Consider the following 23,182-nt stretch of genomic DNA (forward strand, 5'->3'; position numbering starts at 1 on the left):
AGTAACACTGTCAGTAGAAGAGCCATGGGTACCTGTCGAGCTGGACACCATTGAGACTGTAGCTGGTGAGTCAGATTTTTCTGATGTAACAGTCATTGTACTCTTCATTTCGGTGCTAACCGACGACTCTGAAAAGAATTGTAATTGTTGAAGAGTCGAATCAAACCATTTTCCATTCGAAGAGTCAAGTATACTTCCCAATAGCTAACCACACAGATCATTGATAAACGCTAATATTTTAGAAATATCGGAAAAAGCAAAATCTTACGTTTGGTATTTAATTCAAGAGGTTAATTCAAGATGTTGGATTCTAATACAAATTCAGCTATAAAAAAGTTAAGAACACCCCAATGTATTTCAAAGCTTGGCCCTACTGTAGATATAAGAAGACAAGTCACTATCTAAGACTTGGACGACAGAATGTTTCATCTTAGTAGAATAGCTAGAAAAACAATAAAAAGTATAAATAAAGTACAATCCCATCAAAAACTATTATCCCACCTGATTTGGTCGTTGGCTGGGTTGCTGCTGAGGTTTCCATCGAGCTGGATTGTGTTGAAATAGTTGTTGTTCCAGTCACACTCTCAGCGGTAGAGCTGTATGAGTGGCCAACTGTTGACTTCTGTGTAGTAACAGTGTCTTCTGATGAAGTGGTCACACTACCCTTTACTTCTGTGCTCGGTGTTGACACTGCAAATTATGTAATTAGCAATATTGGCATTTTTACGATATATCATTTGTCTCCGATAGAACTACAACACTGTATTTGCAATATAGACAATAGGTATATCTATGAGGCATACAAGGGTTCGAATGCTGGTACTTCCGCTCTTATAGTATCACGCCCTACATCATTTGTAGCATTCTACTAATTTGTAATGTAAATGCCAACATTGTTAGATGAATAACACTCTTCCTTAGGATGAAGTAAAAACATGTACAACTCTCTTATTAGCCAATATTTTAGGACACTGAAAGAAGAATATTACTTAAGCACGTAGTTTACAAAATGTCAGTATATTTGAAAACCCTGTGATTTATAGATTTATAAAGCAAGCATTTTTAGGGAGTAAAAACTAACGTCACACCTGTTTGAGTCTCCACTGTCGTGCCGGCCGTCCTTTCCAAAGTACTTGGTACTGATACAGGAGTTGTTGCTGAAGCAGCAGTGACAGTAGAAGAGCCATAGGTACCTGTCGAGCTAGACTGATCTGATACTGTAGCTAGCGTTTCAGGTTTTTGGATGTTACAATTACGGTACCCTTCGTTTCTGTGCTGGCTGGAGAGTCTGAAAACATTGTAGTTGTCCAAGAGTCCAATCAAAACATATTTCCACTCATAGAAGTCAATACTACTACATATTTCCAAAAAGCTAACAACACATATGACTGATAAAAAGTCAGTTTTTAGAAATATCGCACAACAGTACACTCTGGGTCTTGTCTTTTATTTAACACGTTATCTGAAGATGGTACTTTAATATATCAGTATAGCTACATGTACGCAAAAGTTATGATCATCAATAGAATTGGAAAGCTCTACGGTCATGCAGATATATGAAGAAAAAACAACATCAACGACTTATCTAACGGCCATGTTACATCTGAGATGACAAAGCGATCGCTCAATTATCGAGAACAGGGTATAATTACGCCCAAATCCAAATATACTATCGCACCTGATTTGGTCGTTGACGGCGTTGCCGCTGAAGTTTGCACAGAGCTGGATTTTGTTGAAATTTCTATTGTTCCAGACACACTCTCAGCGGTAGAACTGTACAAGTCGATAACTGGTGACTTGTCTGTAGTAACAGTGTTTTCGGATGCAGTAGTCAAACTACTCTCTACTTCAGTACTTGCAATCAACTCTGAAAATGATGAAATTAGCAAAATGTAATCAGAGTTAAAATATATTATAAGCTGATGAAAATTTGCTACAAACCTTCTGGTCCAAAGGCACTAAACAGATAGATCTATATTCGGCCGATAGGGATTTGATGACCTGTACTGCCACTATGTATTACCAAATATAACATCATATGTCACAGAATAGTCATTTGTCCACAATTAAAAACATTTCTTTATCAAGAAGTTTACTCACAGTGAAGACAAGCATTGCTACTCAACAATAATCTATACTTCATTGCGATATTTACATCATGTCAGAATAACGGAAAATATTGTGCTTTGAAAAGCAAAGAATTTTTCAGGAGTAGAAGGTAATTTTATACCCGTTGGAGTCGGCTTCGACGTGGTAGCTGTCTTTTCCAATGTGCTAACTACTGATACAGGGGTTGTTGTGGCAATAACACTGTCAGTAGAAGAGCCATGGGTACCTGTCGAGCTGGACACCATTGAGACTGTAGCTGGTGATTCAGATTTTTCTGATGTAACAGTCATTGTACTCTTCATTTCGGTGCTAACCGACGACTCTGAAAACAATTGTAATGTTGAAGAGTCGAATCAAACCATATTCCATTCGAAGAGTCATGTCTACTTCTCAATAGCTAACCACACTGATCATTGATAAACGCTAAAACGTTTCTAATTTTAGAAATATCGAAAAAGAGAAAATCTTACGTTTGGTATTTAATTCAACACGTTAATTCAAGATGTTGGATTCTAATACACATTCAGCTATAAAAAAGTTAAGAACACCCCGAAGTATTGTAAGCTTGGCTCTACTGTAGATATACGAACACAAGTCACTATCTAAGACTTGGGCGACAGAACGTTTCATCTTAGTGGAATACTTGAAAACAATAAAAAGTATAAATGAATTTCAATTCAATCAAAAACTATTATCCCACCTGATTTGGTCGTTGGCTGGGTTGCTGCTGAGGTTTCCATCGAGCTGGATTGTGTTGAAATAGTTGTTGTTCCAGTCACACTCTCAGCGGTAGAGCTGTATGAGTGGGCAACTGTTGACTTCTGTGTAGTAGTAGTGTCTTCTGATGAAGTGGTCACACTACCCTTCACTTCTGTGCTCGGTGTTGACACTGCAAATTATGTAATTAGCAATATTGGCATTTTTACGATATATTATTTGTCTCCGATAGAACTACAACACTGTATTTGCAATATAGACAATAGGTATATCTATGAGGCATACAAGGGTCGAATGCTGGTACTTCCGCTCTTATATATAGTATCACGCCCTACATCATTTGTAGCATTCTACTAATTTGTAATGTAAATACCATCATTGTTACATGAAGAAAAGTCTTCCTCAGGGTGAAGTAAAAACATCTACAACTCTCTTTTAAGCCAATATTTTAGAATACTTCAAGAAGAATATTACTTAAGCACGTATTTTACAAAATCTCAATAAATTTGAAAACCCTGTGATTTTTAGATTTATAAAGCAAACATTTTTAGGGAGTCAAAACTAACGTCCCACCTGTTTGAGTCTCCGCTTTCGTGGCGGCCGTCCTTTCCAAAGTACTTGGTAGTGATACAGGAGTTGTTGCTGAAGCAGCAGTGACAGTAGAAGAGCCATAGGTACCTGTCGAGCTCGACTGATCTGATACTGTAGCTAGCGTTTCAGGTTTTTGTGATGTTACAGTTACGGCACCCTTCGTTTCTGTGCTGGCCGGAGAGTCTGAAAACATTGTAGTTGTCCAAGAGTCCAATCAAAACATTTTTCCACTCATACAAGTCAATACTACTACATATTTCCCCAGTTAACTACACATATCACTGATAAAAACTCAGTTTTTAGAAAAATCGCACAACAGTTTTTAGAAAAATCGCACAACAGAACACTCTGGGTTTCGTATTTTATTTACTATGTTATCTGAAGATGGTACTTGAATATATCAGTATAGCTACATGTACACAAAAGTTACGATCATCAATATAATTGGATAGCTCTATGGTCATGCAGATGTATGAAGAAAAACAACATCAACGACTTATGTAACGGCCATGTTACATCTGAGATGACAAAGCAATCGCTCAATTATCGAGAACACGGTATAATTACGATCAAATCCAAATCTACTATCGCACCTGATTTGGTCGTTGACGGCGTTGCCGCTGAAGTTTGCACAGAGCTGGATTTTGTTGAAATTTCTATTGTTCCAGACACACTCTCAGCGCTAGAACTGTACAAGTCGATAACTGGTGACTTGTCTGTAGTAACAGTGTTTTCGGATGCAGTAGTCAAACTACTCTCTACTTCAGTACTTGCAATCACTCTGAAAATGATGAAATTAGCAAAATGTAATCAGAGTTAAAATATATTATAAGCTGATGAAAATTTACTACAAACCTTCAGGTCCAGAGGCACTAAACAGATAGATCTATATTCGGCCGATAGGGATTTGATGACCTGTACTGCCACTATGTATTGCCAAATACAACATCATATGTCACATAATAGTCATTTGTCCACAAATAAAAACGTTTCTTTATCAAGAAGTTTCCTCACAGTGAAGACAAGCATTGCTTGTGAACAATAATCTATACTTCATTGCAATATTTTCATCATGTCAGAATAACGGAAAATCTTGTGCTTTTAAAAGCAAAGAATATTTCGGGAGTAGAAGGTAATTTTATACCCGTTGGAGTCGGCTTCGACGTGGTAGCTGTCTTTTCCAAAGTGCTAACTACTGATACAGGGGTTGTTGCTGCAGTAACACTGTCAGTAGAAGAGCCATGGGTACCTGTCGAGCTGGACACCATTGAGACTGTAGCTGGTGATTCAGATTTTTCTGATGTAACAGTCATTGTACTCTTCATTTCGGTGCTAACCGACGACTCTGAAAAGAATTGTAATTGTTGAAGAGTCGAATCAAACCATTTTCCATTCGAAGAGTCAAGTCTACTTCCCAATAGCTAACCACACAGATCATTGATAAACGCTAACATTTTAGAAATATCGAAAAAGACAAAATCTTACGTTTGGTATTTAATTCAACACGTTAATTCAAGATGTTGGATTCTAATACAAATTCAGCTATAAAAAGTTAAGAACACCCCGAAGTATTTGAAAGCTTGGCACTACTCTAGATATACGAAGACAAATCACTATCTAAGACTTGGACGACAGAAAGATTCATCTTAGTAGAATAGCTGAAAACAATAAAAAGTATAAATAAAGTACAATCCCATCAAAAACTATTATCCCACCTGATTTGGTCGTTGGTAAGGTTGCTGCTGAGGTTTCCATCGAGCCGGATTGTGTTGAAATAGTTGTTGTTCCAGTCACACTCTCAGCGGTAGAGCTGTATGAGTGGCCAACTGTTGACTTCTGTGTAGTAACAGTGTCTTCTGGTGAAGTGGTCACACTACCCTTTACTTCTGTGCTCGGTGTTGACACTGCAAATTATGTAATTAGCAATATTGGCATTTTTTACGATATATCATTTGTCTCCGATAGAACTACAACACTGTATTTGCAATATAGACAATAGGTATATCTATGAGGCATACAAGGGTTCGAATGCTGGTACTTCCGCTCTTATAGTATCACGCCCTACATCATTTGTAGCATTCTACTAATTTATAATTATAATGTAAATACCAACATTGTTAGACGAATAACGGTCTTCCTCAGAGTGAAGTAAAAACATCTACAATTCTCTTATTAGCCAATATTTAAGAATACTTCAAGAAGAATATTACTTAAGCACGTATTTTACAAAATCTCAATAAATTGAAAACCCTGTGATTTTTAGATTTATAAAGCAAACATTTTTAGGGAGTCAAAACTAACGTCACACCTGTTTGAGTCTCCGCGTTCGTGCCGGCCGTCCTTTCCAAAGTACTTGGTACTGATACAGGAGTTGTTGCTGAAGTTGCAGTGACAGTAGAAGAGCCATAGGTACCTGTCGAGCTAGATTGATCTGATACTGTGGCTAGCGTTTCAGGTTTTTGTGATGTTACAGTTACAGTACCCTTCCTTTCTGTGCTGGCTGGAGAGTCTGAAAACATTGTAGTTGTCCAAGAGTCCAATCAAAACTATATTTCCACTCATAGAAGTCAATACTAGTACATATTGCCAAACAGCTAACCACACATATGACTGATAAAAACTCAATTTTTAGAAATATCGCACAACATAACACTCTGGGTTTGGTATTTTATTTAACACATTATCTGAAGATGGTACTTTAATATATCAGTATAGCTACATGTACACAAACATTATGATCATCAATGGAATTGGATAGCTCTACGGTCATGCAGATATATGAAGAAAAACAACATCAACGACTTATGTAACGGCCATGTTACATCTGAGATGACAAAGCAATCGCTCCATTATCAAGAACACGGTATAATTACGATCAAATCCAAATCTACTATCGCACCTGATTTGGTCGTTGACGGCGTTGCCGCTGAAGTTTGCACAGAGCTGGATTTTGTTGAAATTTCTATTGTTCCAGACACACTCTCAGCGCTAGAACTGTACAAGTCGATAACTGGTGACTTGTCTGTAGTAACAGTGTTTTCGGATGCAGTAGTCAAACTACTCTCTACTTCAGTACTTGCAATCAACTCTGAAAATGATGAAATTAGCAAAATGTAATCAGAGTTAAATATATTATAAGCTGATGAAAATTTGCTACAAACCTTCTGGTCCAAAGGCACTAAACAGATAGATCTATATTCGGCCGATAGGGATTTGATGACCTGTACTGCCACTATGTATTACCAAATATAACATCATATGTCACATAATAGTCATTTGTCCACATTTAAAAACATTTCTTTATCAAGAAGTTTACTCATAGTGAAGACAAGCATTGCTACTGAACAATAATCTATACTTCATTGCGATATTTACATCATGTCAGAATAACGGAAAATCTTGTGCTTTGAAAAGCAAAGAATATTTCGGGAGTAGAAGGTAATTTTATACCCGTTGGAGTCGGCTTCGACGTGGTAGCTGTCTTTTCCAAAGTGCTAACTACTGATACAGGGGTTGTTGCTGCAGTAACACTGTCAGTAGAAGAGCCATGGGTACCTGTCGAGCTGGACACCATTGAGACTGTAGCTGGTGAGTCAGATTTTTCTGATGTAACAGTCATTGTACTCTTCATTTCGGTGCTAACCGACGACTCTGAAAAGAATTGTAATTGTTGAAGAGTCGAATCAAACCATTTTGCATTCGAAGAGTCAAGTCTACTTCCCAATAGCTAACCACACAGATCATTGATAAACGCTAACATTTTAGAAATATCGAAAAAGACAAAATCTTACGTTTGGTATTTAATTCAACACGTTAATTCAAGATGTTGGATTCTAATACAAATTCAGCTATAAAAAAGTTAAGAACACCCTAATGTATTTCAAAGCTTGGCGCTACTGTAGATATACGAAGACAAGTCACTATCTAAGACTTGGACGACAGAAAGTTTCATCTTAGTAGAATAGCTGAAAACAATAAAAAGTATAAATAAAGTACAATCCCATCAAAAACTATTATCCCACCTGATTTGGTCGTTGGCTTGGTTGCTGCTGAGGTTTCCATCGAGCTGGATTGTGTTGAAATAGTTGTTGTTCCAGTCACACTCTCAGCGGTAGAGCTGTATGAGTGGCCAACTGTTGACTTCTGTGTAGTAACAGTGTCTTCTGGTGAAGTGGTCACACTACCCTTTACTTCTGTGCTCGGTGTTGACACTGCAAATTATGTAATTAGCAATATTGGCATTTTTTACGATATATCATTTGTCTCCGATAGAACTACAACACTGTATTTGCAATATAGACAATAGGTATATCTATGAGGCATACAAGGGTTCGAATGCTGGTACTTCCGCTCTTATAGTATCACGCCCTACATCATTTGTAGCATTCTACTAATTTCTAATGTAAATACCAACATTGTTAGACGAATAACGGTATTCCTCAGAGTGAAGTAAAAACATCTACAATTCTCTTATTAGCCAATATTTAAGAATACTTCAAGAAGAATATTACTTAAGCACGTATTTTACAAAATCTCAATAAATTTGAAAACCCTGTGATTTTTAGATTTATAAAGCAAAACATTTTTAGGGAGTCAAAACTAACGTCCCACCTGTTTGAGTCTCCGCTGTCATGCCGGCCGTCCTTTCCAAAGTACTTGGTACTGATACAGGAGTTGTTGCTGAAGCAGCAGTGACAGCAGAAGAGCCATAGGTACCTGTCAAGCTAGACTGATCTGATACTGTAGCTAGCGTTTCAGGTTTTTGTGATGTTACAATTACGGTACCCTTCGTTTCTGTGCTGGCTGGAGAGTCTGAAAACATTGCAGTTGTCCAAGAGTCCAATCAAAACATATTTCCACTCATAGAAGTCAATACTACTACATATTTCCCAAAAGCTAACAACACATATGACTGATAAAAACTCAGTTTTTAGAAATATCGCACAACAGTACACTCTGGGTCTTGTCTTTTATTTAACACGTTATCTGAAGATGGTACTTTAATATATCAGTATAGCTACATGTACACAAAAGTTATGATCATCAATAGAATTGGATAGCTCTACGGTCATGCAGATATATGAAGAAAAAACAACATCAACGACTTATCTAACGGCCATGTTACATCTGAGATGACAAAGCGATCGCTCAATTATCGAGAACAGGGTATAATTACGCTCAAATCCAAATATACTATCGCACCTGATTTGGTCGTTGACGGCGTTGCCGCTGAAGTTTGCACAGAGCTGGATTTTGTTGAAATTGCTATTGTTCCAGACACACTCTCAGCGCTAGAACTGTAGAAGTCCATAACTGTTGACTTGTCTGTAGTAACAGTGTTTTCGGATGCAGTAGTCAAACTACTGTCTACTTCGGTACTTGCTAGCGACTCTGAAAATTATGAAATTAGCAATATGTCCTAAGAGTTAAAATATATTATAAGCTAATGAAAATTTGCTACAAACCCTCCGGTCCAGAGACACTAAACAGATATATCTATATTCGGCCGATAGGGATTTCATGACCTGAACTGCCACTATGTATTGCCAAATACAACATCATATGTCACATAGTAGTAATTTGTCCACAAATAAAAACATTTCTTTATCAAGAAGTTTACTCACAGTGATGACAAGCATTGCTACTCAACAATAATCTATACTTCATTGCGATATTTACATCATGTCAGAATAACGGAAAATATTGTGCTTTGAAAAGCAAAGAATTTTTCAGGAGTAGAAGGTAATTTTATACCCGTTGGAGTCGGCTTCGACGTGGTAGCTGTCTTTTCCAATGTGCTAACTACTGATACAGGGGTTGTTGTGGCAATAACACTGTCAGTAGAAGAGCCATGGGTACCTGTCGAGCTGGACACCATTGAGACTGTAGCTGGTGATTCAGATTTTTCTGATGTAACAGTCATTGTACTCTTCATTTCGGTGCTAACCGACGACTCTGAAAACAATTGTAATGTTGAAGAGTCGAATCAAACCATTTACCATTCCAAGAGTCAAGTCTACTTCCTAATAGCTAACCACACAGATCATTGATAAACGCTAATATTTTAGAAATATTCGAAAAGACAAAATCTTACGTTTGGTATTTAATTCAACAGGTTAATTCAAGATGTTGGATTCTAATACAAATTCAGCTATAAAAAAGTTAAGAACACCCCAATGTATTTCAAAGCTTGGCCCTACTGTAGATATAAGAAGACAAGTCACTATCTAAGACTTGGACGACAGAATGTTTCATCTTAGTAGAATAGCTGAACACAACAAAAAGTATAAAAAAAGTACAATCCCATCATAAATTATTATCCCACCTGATTTGGTCGTTGGCAAGGTTGCTGCTGAGGTTTCCATCGAGCTGGATTGTGTTGAAATAGTTGTTGTTCCAGTCACACTCTTAGCGGTAGAGCTGTATGAGTGGTCAACTGTTGACTTCTGTGTAGTAACAGTGTCTTCTGATGAAGTGGTCACACTACCCTTTACTTCTGTGCTTGGTGTTGACACTGCAAATTATGTAATTAGCAATATTGGCATTTTTACGATATATTATTTGTCTCCCATATAACTACAACACTGTATTTGCAATATAGACAATAGATATATCTATGAGGCATACAAGGTTCGAATGCTGGTACTTCCGCTCTTATAGTATCATACCTAGTCTGGCAGAGACCCTGCGATTCGCGTTCTTCCCTGTTGGAACACGCGCGCGCCCTTCAGAGACGCGACGCGAATCCCAGGGTCTGGACGTTCTTGCAAGCGACCGGTCGGATTTCTGCCTGATCCGGGTACTTTATAGAACTCCACACATCCGTTAATCAAAACAAAAAATGACAAGTACCATAGCCAAATAAAATGAAAAATGACAAATAAAAACATACCGCGTATATAGGTCTACTAGCTACTAGTATAATATTCACTAAGCCCAGTTAGATAGGTTTTTCTTTTGACGTCACTATCCTTATGAATATTCATATCCTTGCAAGAACAGACAGTCGCTGTGTCTGGCAGCGCGTGCTCACGGCTGCACAGCGTAGCCTTCGAATGCAGGCCCACTTTTGGCGCGCACAAAACAAGGCACAGCGACTGTGGAGAGACTATATCATACCCTTCATCATTTGTAGCATTCTACTTATTTATAATGTAAATACCAACATTGTTAGATGAACAACGGTCTTCCTAAGAGTGAAGTAAAAACATCTACAACTCTGTTGTTAGCCATATTTAAGAAAACTTCAACAAGAATATTACTTAAGCACTTAGTTTACAAAATCTCAGTAAATTTGAAAACCCTGTGATTTTTAGATTTATAAAGCAAACATTTTTAGGGAGTCAAAACTAACGTCCCACCTGTTTCAGTCTCCGCTGTCGTTACAATTACGGTACCCTTCGTTTCTGTGCTGGCTGGAGAGTCTGAAAACATTGCAGTTGTCCAAGAGTCCAATCAAAACATATTTCCACTCATAAAAGTCAATACTACTACATATTTCCCAACAGCTAACCACACATATGACTGATAAAAACTCAGTTTTTAGAAATATCGCACAACAGAACACTCTGGGTTTGGTATTTTATTTAACACGTTATCTGAAGATGGTACTTTAATATATCAGTATAGCTACATAAAGTTATGATCATCAATAGAATTGGATAGCTCTACGGTCATGCAGATATATGAAGAAAAACAACATCAACGACTTATTAACGGCCATGTTACATCTGAGATGACAAAGCGATCGCTCAATTATCGAGAACACGGTATAATTACGATCAAATCCAAATCTACTATCGCACCTGATTTGGTCGTTGACGGCGTTGCCGCTGAAGTTTGCACAGAGCTGGATTTTGTCGAAATTTCTATTGCTCCAGAAACACTCTCAGCGGTAGAACTGTACAAGTCGATAACTGGTGACTTGTCTGTAGTAACAGTGTTTTCGGATGCAGTAGTCAAACTACTCTCTACTTCAGTACTTGCAATCAACTCTGAAAATGATGAAATTAGCAAAATGTAATCAGAGTTAAAATATATTATAAGCTGATGAAAATTTGCTACAAACCTTCTGGTCCAAAGGCACTAAACAGATAGATCTATATTCGGCCGATAGGGATTTGATGACCTGTACTGCCACTATGTATTACCAAATATAACATCATATGTCACATAATAGTCATTTGTCCACATTTAAAAACATTTCTTTATCAAGAAGTTTACTCATAGTGAAGACAAGCATTGCTACTGAACAATAATCTATACTTCATTGCGATATTTACATCATGTCAGAATAACGGAAAATCTTGTGCTTTGAAAAGCAAGGAATATTTCGGGAGTAGAAGGTAATTTTATAGCCGTTGGAGTCGGCTTCGACGTGGTAGCTGTCTTTTCCAAAGTGCTAACTACTGATACAGGGGTTGTTGCTGCAGTAACACTGTCAGTAGAAGAGCCATGGGTACCTGTCGACTGGACACCATTGAGACTGTAGCTGGTGAGTCAGATTTTTCTGATGTAACAGTCATTGTACTCTTCATTTCGGTGCTACCCGACGACTCTGAAAAGATTTGTAATTGTTGAAGAGTCGAATCAAACCATTTCCATCCGAAGAGTCAAGTCTACTTCCCAATAGCTAACTACACAGATCATTGATAAACGCTAACATTTTTGAATTATTGAAAAAGACAAAATCTTACGTTTGGTATTTAATTCAACACGTTAATTCAAGATGTTGGATTCTAATACAAATTCAGCTATAAAAAAGTTAAGAACACCCCGAAGTATTTGAAAGCTTGGCACTACTGTAGATATACGAACACAAGTCACTATCTAAGACTTGGGCGACAGAAAGATTCATCTTAGTAGAATAGCTGAAAACAATAAAAAGTATAAATAAAGTACAATCCAATCAAAAACTATATCCCACCTGATTTGGTCGTTGGCAGGGTTGCTGCTGAGGTTTCCATCGAGCTGGATTGTGTTGAAATAGTTGTTGTTCCAGTCACACTCTCAGCGGTAGAGCTGTATGAGTGGCCAACTGTTGACTTCTGTGTAGTAACAGTGTCTTCTGGTGAAGTGGTCACACTACCCTTTACTTCTGTGCTCGGTGTTGACACTGCAAATTATGTAATTAGCAATATTGGCATTTTTTACGATATATCATTTGTCTCCGATAGAACTACAACACTGAATTTGCAATATAGACAATAGGTATATCTATGAGGCATACAAGGGTTCGAATGCTGGTACTTCCGCTCTTATAGTATCACGCCCTACATCATTTGTAGCATTCTACTAATTTCTAATGTAAATACCAACATTGTTAGATGAATAACAGTCTTCCTCAGGGTGAAGTAAAAACATCTACAACTCTCTTATTAGCCAATATTTTAGGACACTGAAAGAAGAATATTATTTAAGCACGTAGTTTACAAAATCTCAATAAATTGAAAACCCTGTGATTTTTAGATTTATAAAGCAAACATTTTTAGGGAGTCAAAACTAACGTCCCACCTGTTTGAGTCTCCGCTGTCATGCCGGCCGTCCTTTCCAAAGTACTTGGTACTGATACAGGAGTTGTTGCTGAAGCAGCAGTGACAGCAGAAGAGCCATAGGTACCTGTCAAGCTAGACTGATCTGATACTGTAGCTAGCGTTTCAGGTTTTTGTGATGTTACAGTTACGGTACCCTTCGTTTCTGTGCTGGCCGGGGAGTCTGAAAACATTGTAGTTGTCCAAGAGTCCAATCAAAACATTTTTCCACTCATACAAGTTAATACTACTACATATTTCCCAACAGTTAACTACACATATCACTGATAAAAACTCAGTTTTTAGAAAATCGCACAACAGAACACTCTGGGTTTCGTATTTTATTTACTATGTTATCTGAAGATGGTACTTGAATATATCAGTATAGCTACATGTACACAAAAGTTACGATCATCAATAGAATTGGATAGCTCTACGGTCATGCAGATATATGAAGAAAAACAACATCAAAGACTTATGTAACGGCCATGTTACATCTGAGATTATAAAGCAATCGCTCAATTATCGAGAACAAGGTATAATTACGATCAACTATCGCACCTGATTCGGTCATTGACCGCGTTGCCGCTGAAGTTTGCACAGAGCTGGATTTTGTTGAAATTGCTATTGTTCCAGACACACTCTCAGCGCTAGAACTGTAGAAGTCCATAACTGTTGACTTGTCTGTAGTAACAGTGTTTTCGGATGCAGTAGTCAAACTACTCTCTACTTCTGTACTTGCTAGCGACTCTGAAAATGATGAAATTAGCAATATGTCCTCAGAGTTAAAATATATTATAAGCTAATGAAAATTTGCTACAAACCTTCAGGTCCAGAGGCACTAAACAGATAGATCTATATTCGGCCGATAGGGATTTAATGACCTGTACTGCCACTATGTATTACCAAATACAACATCATATGTCACATAATAGTCATTTGTCCACAAATAAAAACATTTCTTTATCAAGAAGTTTCCTCACAGTGAAGACAAGCATTGCTACTCAACAATAATCTATACTTCATTGCGATATTGACATCATGTCAGAATAACGGAAAATCTTGAGCTTTGAAAAGCAAAGCATATTTCGGGAGTAGAAGGTAATTTTATACCCGTTGGAGTCGGCTTCGACGTGGTAGTTGTCTTTTCCAAAGTGCCAACTACTGATACAGGGGTTGTTGCTGCAGTAACACTGTCAGTAGAGGAGCCATGGTACCTGTCGAGCTGGACACCATTGAGACTGTAGCTGGTGAGTCAGATTTTTCTGATGTAACAGTCATTGTACTCTTCATTTCGGTGCTAACCGACAACTCTGAAAAGATTTGTAATTGTTGAAGAGTCGAATCAAACCATTTACCATTCCAAGAGTCAAGTCTACTTCCTAATAGCTAACCACACAGATCATTGATAAACGCTAATATTTTAGAAATATCGAAAAAGACAAAATCTTCCGTTTGGTATTTAATTCAACACGTTAATTCAAGATGTTGGATTCTAATACAAATTCAGCTATAAAAAAGTTAAGAACACCCCGATGTATTTCAAAGCTTGGCTCTACTGTAGATATACGAAGACAAGTCACTATCTAAGACTTGGACGACAGAAAGTTTCATCTTAGTAGAATAGCTGAAAACAATAAAAAGTATAAATAAAGTACAATCCCATCAAAAACTATTATCCCACCTGATTTGGTCGTTGGCTGGGTTGCTGCTGAGGTTTCCATCGAGCTGGATTGTGTGAAATAGTTGTTGTTCCAGTCACACTCTCAGCGGTAGAGCTGTATGAGTGGCCAACTGTTGACTTCTGTGTAGTAACAGTGTCTTCTGATGAAGTGGTCACACTACCCTTTACTTCTGTGCTTGGTGTTGACACTGCAAATTATGTAATTAGCAATATTGGCATTTTTACGATATATTATTTGTCTCCCATATAACTATAACACTGTATTTGCAATATAGACAATAGATATATCTATGAGGCATACAAGGGTTCGAATGCTGGTACTTCCGCTCTTATAGTATCATACCTAGTCTGGCAGAGACCCTGCGATTCGCGTTCTTCCCTGTTGGAACACGCGCGCGCCCTTCAGCAACGCGACGCGAATCCCAGGGTCTGGACGTTCTTGCAAGCGACCGGTCGGATTTCTGCCTGATCCGGGTACTTTATAGAACTCCACACATCCGTTAATCAAAACAAAAAATGACAAGTACCATAGCCAAATAAAATGTAAAATGACAAATAAAAACATACCGCGTATATAGGTCTACTAGCTACTAGTATAATATTCACTAAGCCCAGTTAGATAGGTTTTTCTTTTGACGTCACTATCCTTATGAATATTCATATCCTTGCAAGAACTGACAGTCGCTGTGTCTGGCAGCGCGTGCTCACAGCTGCACAGCGTAGCCTTCGAATGCAGGCCCACTTTTGGCGCGCACAAAACAAGGCACAGCGACTGTGGAGAGACTATATCATACCCTTCATCATTTGTAGCATTCTACTTATTTATAATGTAAATACCAACATTGTTAGATGAACAACGGTCTTCCTAAGAGTGAAGTAAAAACATCTACAACTCTGTTGTTAGCCAATATTTGAGAAAACTTCAACAAGAATATTACTTAAGCACTTAGTTTACAAAATCTCAGTAAATTTGAAAACCCTGTGATTTTTAGATTTATAAAGCAAACATTTTTAGGGAGTCAAAACTAACGTCCCACCTGTTTCAGTCTCCGCTGTCGTTACAATTACGGTACCCTTCGTTTCTGTGCTGGCTGGAGAGTCTGAAAACATTGCAGTTGTCCAAGAGTCCAATCAAAACATATTTCCACTCATAGAAGTCAATACTACTACATATTTCCCAAAAGCTAACAACACATATGACTGATAAAAACTCAGTTTTAGAAATATCGCACAACAGTACACTCTGGGTCTAGTCTTTTATTTAACACGTTATCTGAAGATGCTACTTTAAAATATCAGTATAGCTACATGTACACAAAAGTTATGATCATCAATAGAATGAATAGCTCTACGGTCATGCAGATATATGAAGAAAAACAACATCAACGACTTATGTAACGGCCATGTTACATCTGAGATGACAAAGCGATCGCTCAATTAACGAGAACAGGGTATAATTACGCTCAAATCCAAATATACTATCGCACCTGATTTGGTCGTTGACGGCGTTGCCGCTGAAGTTTGCACAGAGCTGGATTTTGTTGAAATTTCTATTGTTCCAGACACACTCTCAGCGGTAGAACTGTACAAGTCGATAACTGTTGACTTGTCTGTAGTAACAGTGTTTTCGGATGCAGTAGTCAAACTACTCTCTACTTCAGTACTTGCAAGCGACTCTGAAAATGATGAAATTAGCAATATGTAATCAGAGTTAAAATATATTATAAGCTGATGAAAATTTGCTACAAACCTTCCGGTCCAAAGGCACTAAACAGATAGATCTATATTCGGCCGATAGGGATTTGATGACCTGTACTGCCACTATGTATTACCAAATATAACATCATATGTCACATAATAGTCATTTGTCCACAATTAAAAACATTTCTTTACTCACAGTGAAGACAAGCATTGCTACTAAACAATAATCTATACTTCAATGCGATATTTACATCATGTCAGAATAACGGAAAATCTTGTGCTTTGAAAAGCAAAGAATATTTCAGGAGTAGAAGGTAATCTTATAGCCGTTGGAGTCGGCTTCGACGTGGTAGCTGTCTTTTCCAAAGTGCTAACTACTGATACAGGGGTTGTTGCTGCAGTAACACTGTCAGTAGAAGAGCCATGGGTACCTGTCGAACTGGACACCATTGAGACTGTAGCTGGTGAGTCAGATTTTTCTGATGTAACAGTCATTGTACTCTTCATTTCGGTGCTACCCGACGACTCTGAAAAGATTTGTAATTGTTGAAGAGTCGAATCAAACCATTTTCCATTCCAAGAGTCAAGTTTACTTCCTAATAGCTAACCACACAGATCATTGATAAACGCTAACATTTTAGAAATATCGAAAAAGACAAAATCTTACGTTTGGTATTTAATTCAACGTTAATTCAAGATGTTGGATTCTAAAAAAACAATTGCTATAAAAAAGTTAAGAACACCCCGATGTATTTCAAAGCTTGGCGCTACTGTAGATATACGAAGACAAGTCACTATCTAAGACTTGGACGACAGAAAGTTTCATCTTAGTAGAATAGCTGAAAACAATAAAAAGTATAAATAAAGTACAATCCCATCAAAAACTATTATCCAACCTGATTTGGTCGTTGGCTGGGTTGCTGCTGAGGTTTCCATCGAGCTGGATTGTGTTGAAATAGTTGTTGTTCCAGTCACACTCTCAGCGGTAGAGCTGGATGAATGGCCAACTGTTGACTTCTGTGTAGTAATAGTGTCTTCTGATGAAGCGGTCACACTACCCTTTACTTCTGTGCTCGGTGTTGACACTGCAAATTATGTAATTAGCAATATTGGCATTTTTTAACGATATAAGTTTTTTATTTGTCTCCGATATAACTACAACACTGTATTTGCATTATAGACAATAGGTATATCTATGAGGCATACAAGGGTTCGAATGCTGGAACTTCCGCTCTTATAGTATCACGCCCTTCATCATTTGTAGCATTCTACTAATTTCTAATGTAAATACCAACATTGTTAGATGAATAACGGTCTTCCTCAGAGTGAAGTAAAAACATCTACAACTCTCTTATTAGCCAATATTTAAGAATATTTCAAGAAGAATATTACTTACTTAAGCACGTAGTTTACAAAATCTCAGTAAATTTGAAAACCCTGTGATTTTTAGATTTATAAAGCAAACATTTTTAGGGAGTCAAAACTAACGTCCCACCTGTTTGAGTCTCCGCTGTCGTTACAATTACGGTACCCTTCGTTTCTGTGCTGGCCGGAGAGTCTGAAAACATTGTAGTTGTCCAAGAGTCCAATCAAAACATATTTCCACTCATAGAAGTCAATACTACTACATATTTTCCAACAGCTAACCACACATATGACTGATAAAAACTCAGTTTTTAGAAATATCGCACAACAGAACACTCTGGGTTTGGTATTTTATTTAACACATTATCTGAAGATGGTACTTTAATATATCAGTATAGCTACATAAAGTTATGATCATCAATAGAATTGGATAGCTCTACGGTCATGCAGATATATGAAGAAAAACAACATCAAGGACTTATGTAACGGCCATGTTACATCTGAGATGACAAAGCAATCGCTCAATTATCGAGAACACGGTATAATTACGATCAAATCCAAATCTACTATCGCACCTGATTTGGTCGTTGACGGCGTTGCCGCTGAAGTTTGCACAGAGCTGGATTTTGTTGAAATTTCTATTGTTCCAGACACACTCTCAGCGGTAGAACTGTACAAGTCGATAACTGGTGACTTGTCTGTAGTAACAGTGTTTTCGGATGCAGTAGTCAAACTACTCTCTACTTTTGTACTTGCTAGCGACTCTGAAAATGATGAAATTAGCAATATGTCCTCAGAGTTAAAATATATTATCAGCTGATGAAAAATTTACTACAAACCTTCAGGTCCAGAGGCACTAAACAGATAGATCTATATTCGGCCGATAGGGATTTGATGACCTGTACTGCCACTATATTTACCAAATATAACATCATATGTCACATAATAGTCATTTGTCCACAAATAAAAACATTTCTTTATCAAGAAGTTTCCTCACAGTGAAGACAAGCATTGCTACTGAACAATAATCTATACTTCATTGCGATATTTACATCATGTCAGAATAACGGAAAATCTTGTGCTTTGAAAAGCAAAGAATATTTCGGGAGTAGAAGGTAATTTTATACCCGTTGGAGTCGGCTTCGACGTGGTAGCTGTCTTTTCCAAAGTGCTAACTACTGATACAGGGGTTGTTGCTGCAGTAACACTGTCAGTAGAAGAGCCATGGGTACCTGTCGAGCTGGACACCATTGAGACTGTAGCTGGTGAGTCAGATTTTTCTGATGTAACAGTCATTGTACTCTTCATTTCGGTGCTACCCGACGACTCTGAAAAGATTTGTAATTGTTGAAGAGTCGAATCAAACCTTTTCCATTCCAAGGATCAAGTTACTTCCTAATAGCTAACCACACAGATCATTGATAAAAGCTAACATTTTAGAAATATCGAAAAAGACAAAATCTTACGTTTGGTATTTAATTCAACACGTTATTTCAAGATGTTGGATTCTAATACAAATTCAGCTATAAAAAGTTAAGAACACCCCGAAGTATTTGAAAGCTTGGCACTACTGTAGATATACGAACACAAGTCACTATCTAAGACTTGGGCGACAGAAAGTTTAATCTTAGTGGAATAGCTGAAAACAATAAAAAGTATAAATAAAGTACAATCCAATCAAAAACTATTATCCCACCTGATTTGGTCGTTGGCTGGGTTGCTGCTGAGGTTTCCATCGAGCTGGATTGTGTTGAAATAGTTGTTGTTCCAGTCAAACTCTCAGCGGTAGAGCTGTATGAGTGGCCAACTAATGACTTCTGTGTAGTAGTAGTGTCTTCTGATGAAGTGGTCACACTACCCTTTACTTCTGTGCTCGGTGTTGACACTGCAAATTTAGTAATTAGCAATATTGGTATTTTTTAACGATATATTATTTGTCTGCGATATAACTACAACACTGTATTTGCAATATAGACAATAGGTATATCTGTGAGGCATACAAGGGTTCGAATGCTGGTACTTCCGCTCTTATAGTATCACGCCCTACATCATTTGTGGCATTCTACTAATTATAATGTAAATACCACATTGTTAGACGAATAACGGTCTTCCTCAGAGTGAAGTAAAAACATCTACAATTCTCTTATTAGCCAATATTTAAGAATACTTCAAGAAGAATATTACTTAAGCACGTATTTTACAAAATGTCAGTATATTTGAAAACCCTGTGATTTATAGATTTATAAAGCAAACATTTTTAGGGAGTCAAAACTAACGTCACACCTGTTTGAGTCTCCACTGTCGTGCCGGCCGTCCTTTCCAAAGTACTTGGTACTGATACAGGAGTTGTTGCTGAAGCAGCAGTGACAGTAGAAGAGCCATAGGTACCTGTCGAGCTAGACTGATCTGATACTGTAGCTAGCGTTTCAGGTTTTTGTGATGTTACAGTTACGGTACCCTTCGTTTCTGTGCTGGCCGGAGAGTCTGAAAACATTGTAGTTGTCCAAGAGTCCAATCAAAACATATTTCCACTCATAGAAGTCAATACTACTACATATTTTCCAACAGCTAACCACACATATGACTGATAAAAACTCAGTTTTTAGAAATATCGCACAACAGAACACTCTGGGTTTGGTATTTTATTTAACACATTATCTGAAGATGGTACTTTAATATATCAGTATAGCTACATAAAGTTATGATCATCAATAGAATTGGATAGCTCTACGGTCATGCAGATATATGAAGAAAAACAACATCAAAGACTTATGTAACGGCCATGTTACATCTGAGATGACAAAGCAATCGCTCAATTATCGAGAACACGGTATAATTACGATCAAATCCAAATCTACTATCGCACCTGATTTGGTCGTTGACGGCGTTGCCGCTGAAGTTTGCACAGAGCTGGATTTTGTTGAAATTTCTATTGTTCCAGACACACTCTCAGCGGTAGAACTGTACAAGTCGATAACTGGTGACTTGTCTGTAGTAACAGTGTTTTCGGATGCAGTAGTCAAACTACTCTCTACTTCAGTACTTGCAATCAACTCTGAAAATGATGAAATTAGCAAAATGTAATCAGAGTTAAAATATATTATAAGCTGATGAAAATTTGCTACAAACCTTCTGGTCCAAAGGCACTAAACAGATAGATCTATATTCGGCCGATAGGGATTTGATGACCTGTACTGCCACTATGTATTACCAAATATAACATCATATGTCACATAATAGTCATTTGTCCACATTTAAAAACATTTCTTTATCAAGAAGTTTACTCATAGTGAAGACAAGCATTGCTACTGAACAATAATCTATACTTCATTGCGATATTTACATCATGTCAGAATAACGGAAAATCTTGTGCTTTGAAAAGCAAGGAATATTTCGGGAGTAGAAGGTAATTTTATAGCCGTTGGAGTCGGCTTCGACGTGTGGTAGCTGTCTTTTCCAAAGTGCTAACTACTGATACAGGGGTTGTTGCTGCAGTAACACTGTCAGTAGAAGAGCCATAGGTACCTGTCGAGCTGGACACCATTGAGACTGTAGCTGGTGAGTCAGATTTTTCTGATGTAACAGTCATTGTACTCTTCATTTCAGTGCTAACTGACGATTCTGAAAAGAATTGTAATTGTTGAAGAGTCGAATCAAACCATTTTCCATTCGAAGAGTCAAGTCTACTTCTCAATAGCTACCCACACAGATCATTGATAAATGCTGATATTGTAGAAATATTGGAAAAAACAAAAACCTACGTTTGGTATTTAATTCAACAGGTTAATTCAAGATGTTGGATTCTAATACAAATTCAGCTTTAAAAAAGTTAAGAACACCCCAATGTATTTCAAAGCTTGGCCCTACTGTAGATATAAGAAGACAAGTCACTATCTAAGACTTGGACGACAGAATGTTTCATCTTAGTAGAATAGCTGAAAACAATAAAAAGTATAAAAAAGTACAATCCCATCAAAAACTATTATCCAACCTGATTTGGTTGTTGGTTGGGTTGCTGCTGAGGTTTCCATCGAGCTGGATTGTGTTGAAATAGTTGTTGTTCCAGTCACACTCTCAGCGGTAGAGCTGTATGAGTGGCCAACTGTTGACTTCTGTGTAGTAACAGTGTCTTCTGGTGAAGTGGTCACACTACCCTTTACTTCTGTGCTCGGTGTTGACACTGCAAATTATGTAATTAGCAATATTGGCATTTTTTACGATATATCATTTGTCTCCGATAGAACTACAACACTGTATTTGCAATATAGACAATAGGTATATCTATGAGGCATACAAGGGTTCGAATGCTGGTACTTCCGCTCTTATAGTATCACGCCCTACATCATTTGTAGCATTCTACTAATTTCTAATGTAAATACCAACATTGTTAGATGAATAACAGTCTTCCTCAGGGTGAAGTAAAAACATCTACAACTCTCTTATTAGCCAATATTTTAGGACACTGAAAGAAGAATATTACTTAAGCACGTATTTTACAAAATGTCAGTATATTTGAAAACCCTGTGATTTATAGATTTATAAAGCAAACATTTTTAGGGAGTCAAAACTAACGTCACACCTGTTTGAGTCTCCGCTGTCGTGCCGGCCGTCCTTTCCAAAGTACTTGGTACTGATACAGGAGTTGTTGCTGAAGCAGCAGTGACAGTAGAAGAGCCATAGGTACCTGTCGAGCTAGACTGATCTGATACTGTAGCTAGCGTTTCAGGTTTTTGTGATGTTACAGTTACGGTACCCTTCGTTTCTGTGCTGGCTGGAGAGTCTGAAAACATTGTAGTTGTCCAAGAGTCCAATCAAAACATATTTCCACTCATACAAGTCAATACTACTACATATTTCCCAACAGCTAACCACACATATGACTGATAAAAACTCAGTTTTTAGAAATATCGCACAACAGAACACTCTGGGTCTTGTCTTTATTTAACACGTTATCTGAAGATGGTACTTGAATATATCAGTATAGCTACATGTACACAAAAGTTATGATCATCAATAGAATTGGATAGCTCTACGGTCATGCAGATATATGAAGAAAAACAACATCAACGACTTATCTAACGGCCATGTTACATCTGAGATGACAAAGCGATCGCTCAATTATCGAGAACAGGGTATAATTACGCTCAATCCAAATATACTATCGCACCTGATTTGGTCGTTGACGGCGTTGCCGCTGAAGTTTGCACAGAGCTGGATTTTGTTGAAATTTCTATTGTTCCAGACACACTCTCAGCGGTAGAACTGTACAAGTCGATAACTGGTGACTTGTCTGTAGTAACAGTGTTTTCGGATGCAGTAGTCAAACTACTCTCTACTTCAGTACTTGCAATCAACTCTGAAAATGATGAAATTAGCAAAATGTAATCAGAGTTAAAATATATTATAAGCTGATGAAAATTTGCTACAAACCTTCTGGTCCAAAGGCACTAAACAGATAGATCTATATTCGGCCGATAGGGATTTG

At 37.5% G+C, this 23,182-nt stretch overlaps 1 protein-coding gene across 1 annotated transcript in view; it reads right to left on the reverse strand.

The window, feature by feature from the left end:
• LOC139117656 (serine-rich adhesin for platelets-like) overlaps positions 1–23,182 on the reverse strand; it is a 73,094-nt gene that overhangs the window by 3,501 nt on the left and 46,411 nt on the right. The window contains exons 64-101 of the mRNA XM_070680897.1: positions 22,865–23,053; positions 22,277–22,477; positions 21,689–21,877; positions 21,223–21,318; positions 20,564–20,752; positions 19,981–20,181; positions 19,394–19,582; positions 18,825–19,025; positions 18,273–18,461; positions 17,229–17,417; positions 16,764–16,859; positions 16,119–16,307; positions 15,669–15,731; positions 14,632–14,819; positions 14,061–14,172; positions 13,509–13,697; positions 12,931–13,131; positions 12,344–12,532; positions 11,223–11,411; positions 10,779–10,841; positions 9,743–9,931; positions 9,172–9,372; positions 8,620–8,808; positions 8,029–8,229; positions 7,440–7,628; positions 6,868–7,068; positions 6,317–6,505; positions 5,726–5,926; positions 5,133–5,321; positions 4,562–4,762; positions 4,011–4,133; positions 3,400–3,600; positions 2,810–2,998; positions 2,231–2,431; positions 1,679–1,867; positions 1,089–1,157; positions 502–690; positions 33–128 (exon numbers count right to left, since the gene is read on the reverse strand). Of these exons, the coding sequence (XP_070536998.1) occupies positions 33–128; positions 502–690; positions 1,089–1,157; positions 1,679–1,867; positions 2,231–2,431; positions 2,810–2,998; positions 3,400–3,600; positions 4,011–4,133; positions 4,562–4,762; positions 5,133–5,321; positions 5,726–5,926; positions 6,317–6,505; positions 6,868–7,068; positions 7,440–7,628; positions 8,029–8,229; positions 8,620–8,808; positions 9,172–9,372; positions 9,743–9,931; positions 10,779–10,841; positions 11,223–11,411; positions 12,344–12,532; positions 12,931–13,131; positions 13,509–13,697; positions 14,061–14,172; positions 14,632–14,819; positions 15,669–15,731; positions 16,119–16,307; positions 16,764–16,859; positions 17,229–17,417; positions 18,273–18,461; positions 18,825–19,025; positions 19,394–19,582; positions 19,981–20,181; positions 20,564–20,752; positions 21,223–21,318; positions 21,689–21,877; positions 22,277–22,477; positions 22,865–23,053 (6,519 nt within the window). The remainder of the gene's footprint in view (positions 1–32; positions 129–501; positions 691–1,088; positions 1,158–1,678; positions 1,868–2,230; positions 2,432–2,809; positions 2,999–3,399; positions 3,601–4,010; positions 4,134–4,561; positions 4,763–5,132; positions 5,322–5,725; positions 5,927–6,316; positions 6,506–6,867; positions 7,069–7,439; positions 7,629–8,028; positions 8,230–8,619; positions 8,809–9,171; positions 9,373–9,742; positions 9,932–10,778; positions 10,842–11,222; positions 11,412–12,343; positions 12,533–12,930; positions 13,132–13,508; positions 13,698–14,060; positions 14,173–14,631; positions 14,820–15,668; positions 15,732–16,118; positions 16,308–16,763; positions 16,860–17,228; positions 17,418–18,272; positions 18,462–18,824; positions 19,026–19,393; positions 19,583–19,980; positions 20,182–20,563; positions 20,753–21,222; positions 21,319–21,688; positions 21,878–22,276; positions 22,478–22,864; positions 23,054–23,182) is intronic.

Source organism: Ptychodera flava, chromosome 18 (assembly GCF_041260155.1).
Source record: "Ptychodera flava strain L36383 chromosome 18, AS_Pfla_20210202, whole genome shotgun sequence".
NCBI lineage: Eukaryota > Metazoa > Hemichordata > Enteropneusta > Ptychoderidae > Ptychodera > Ptychodera flava.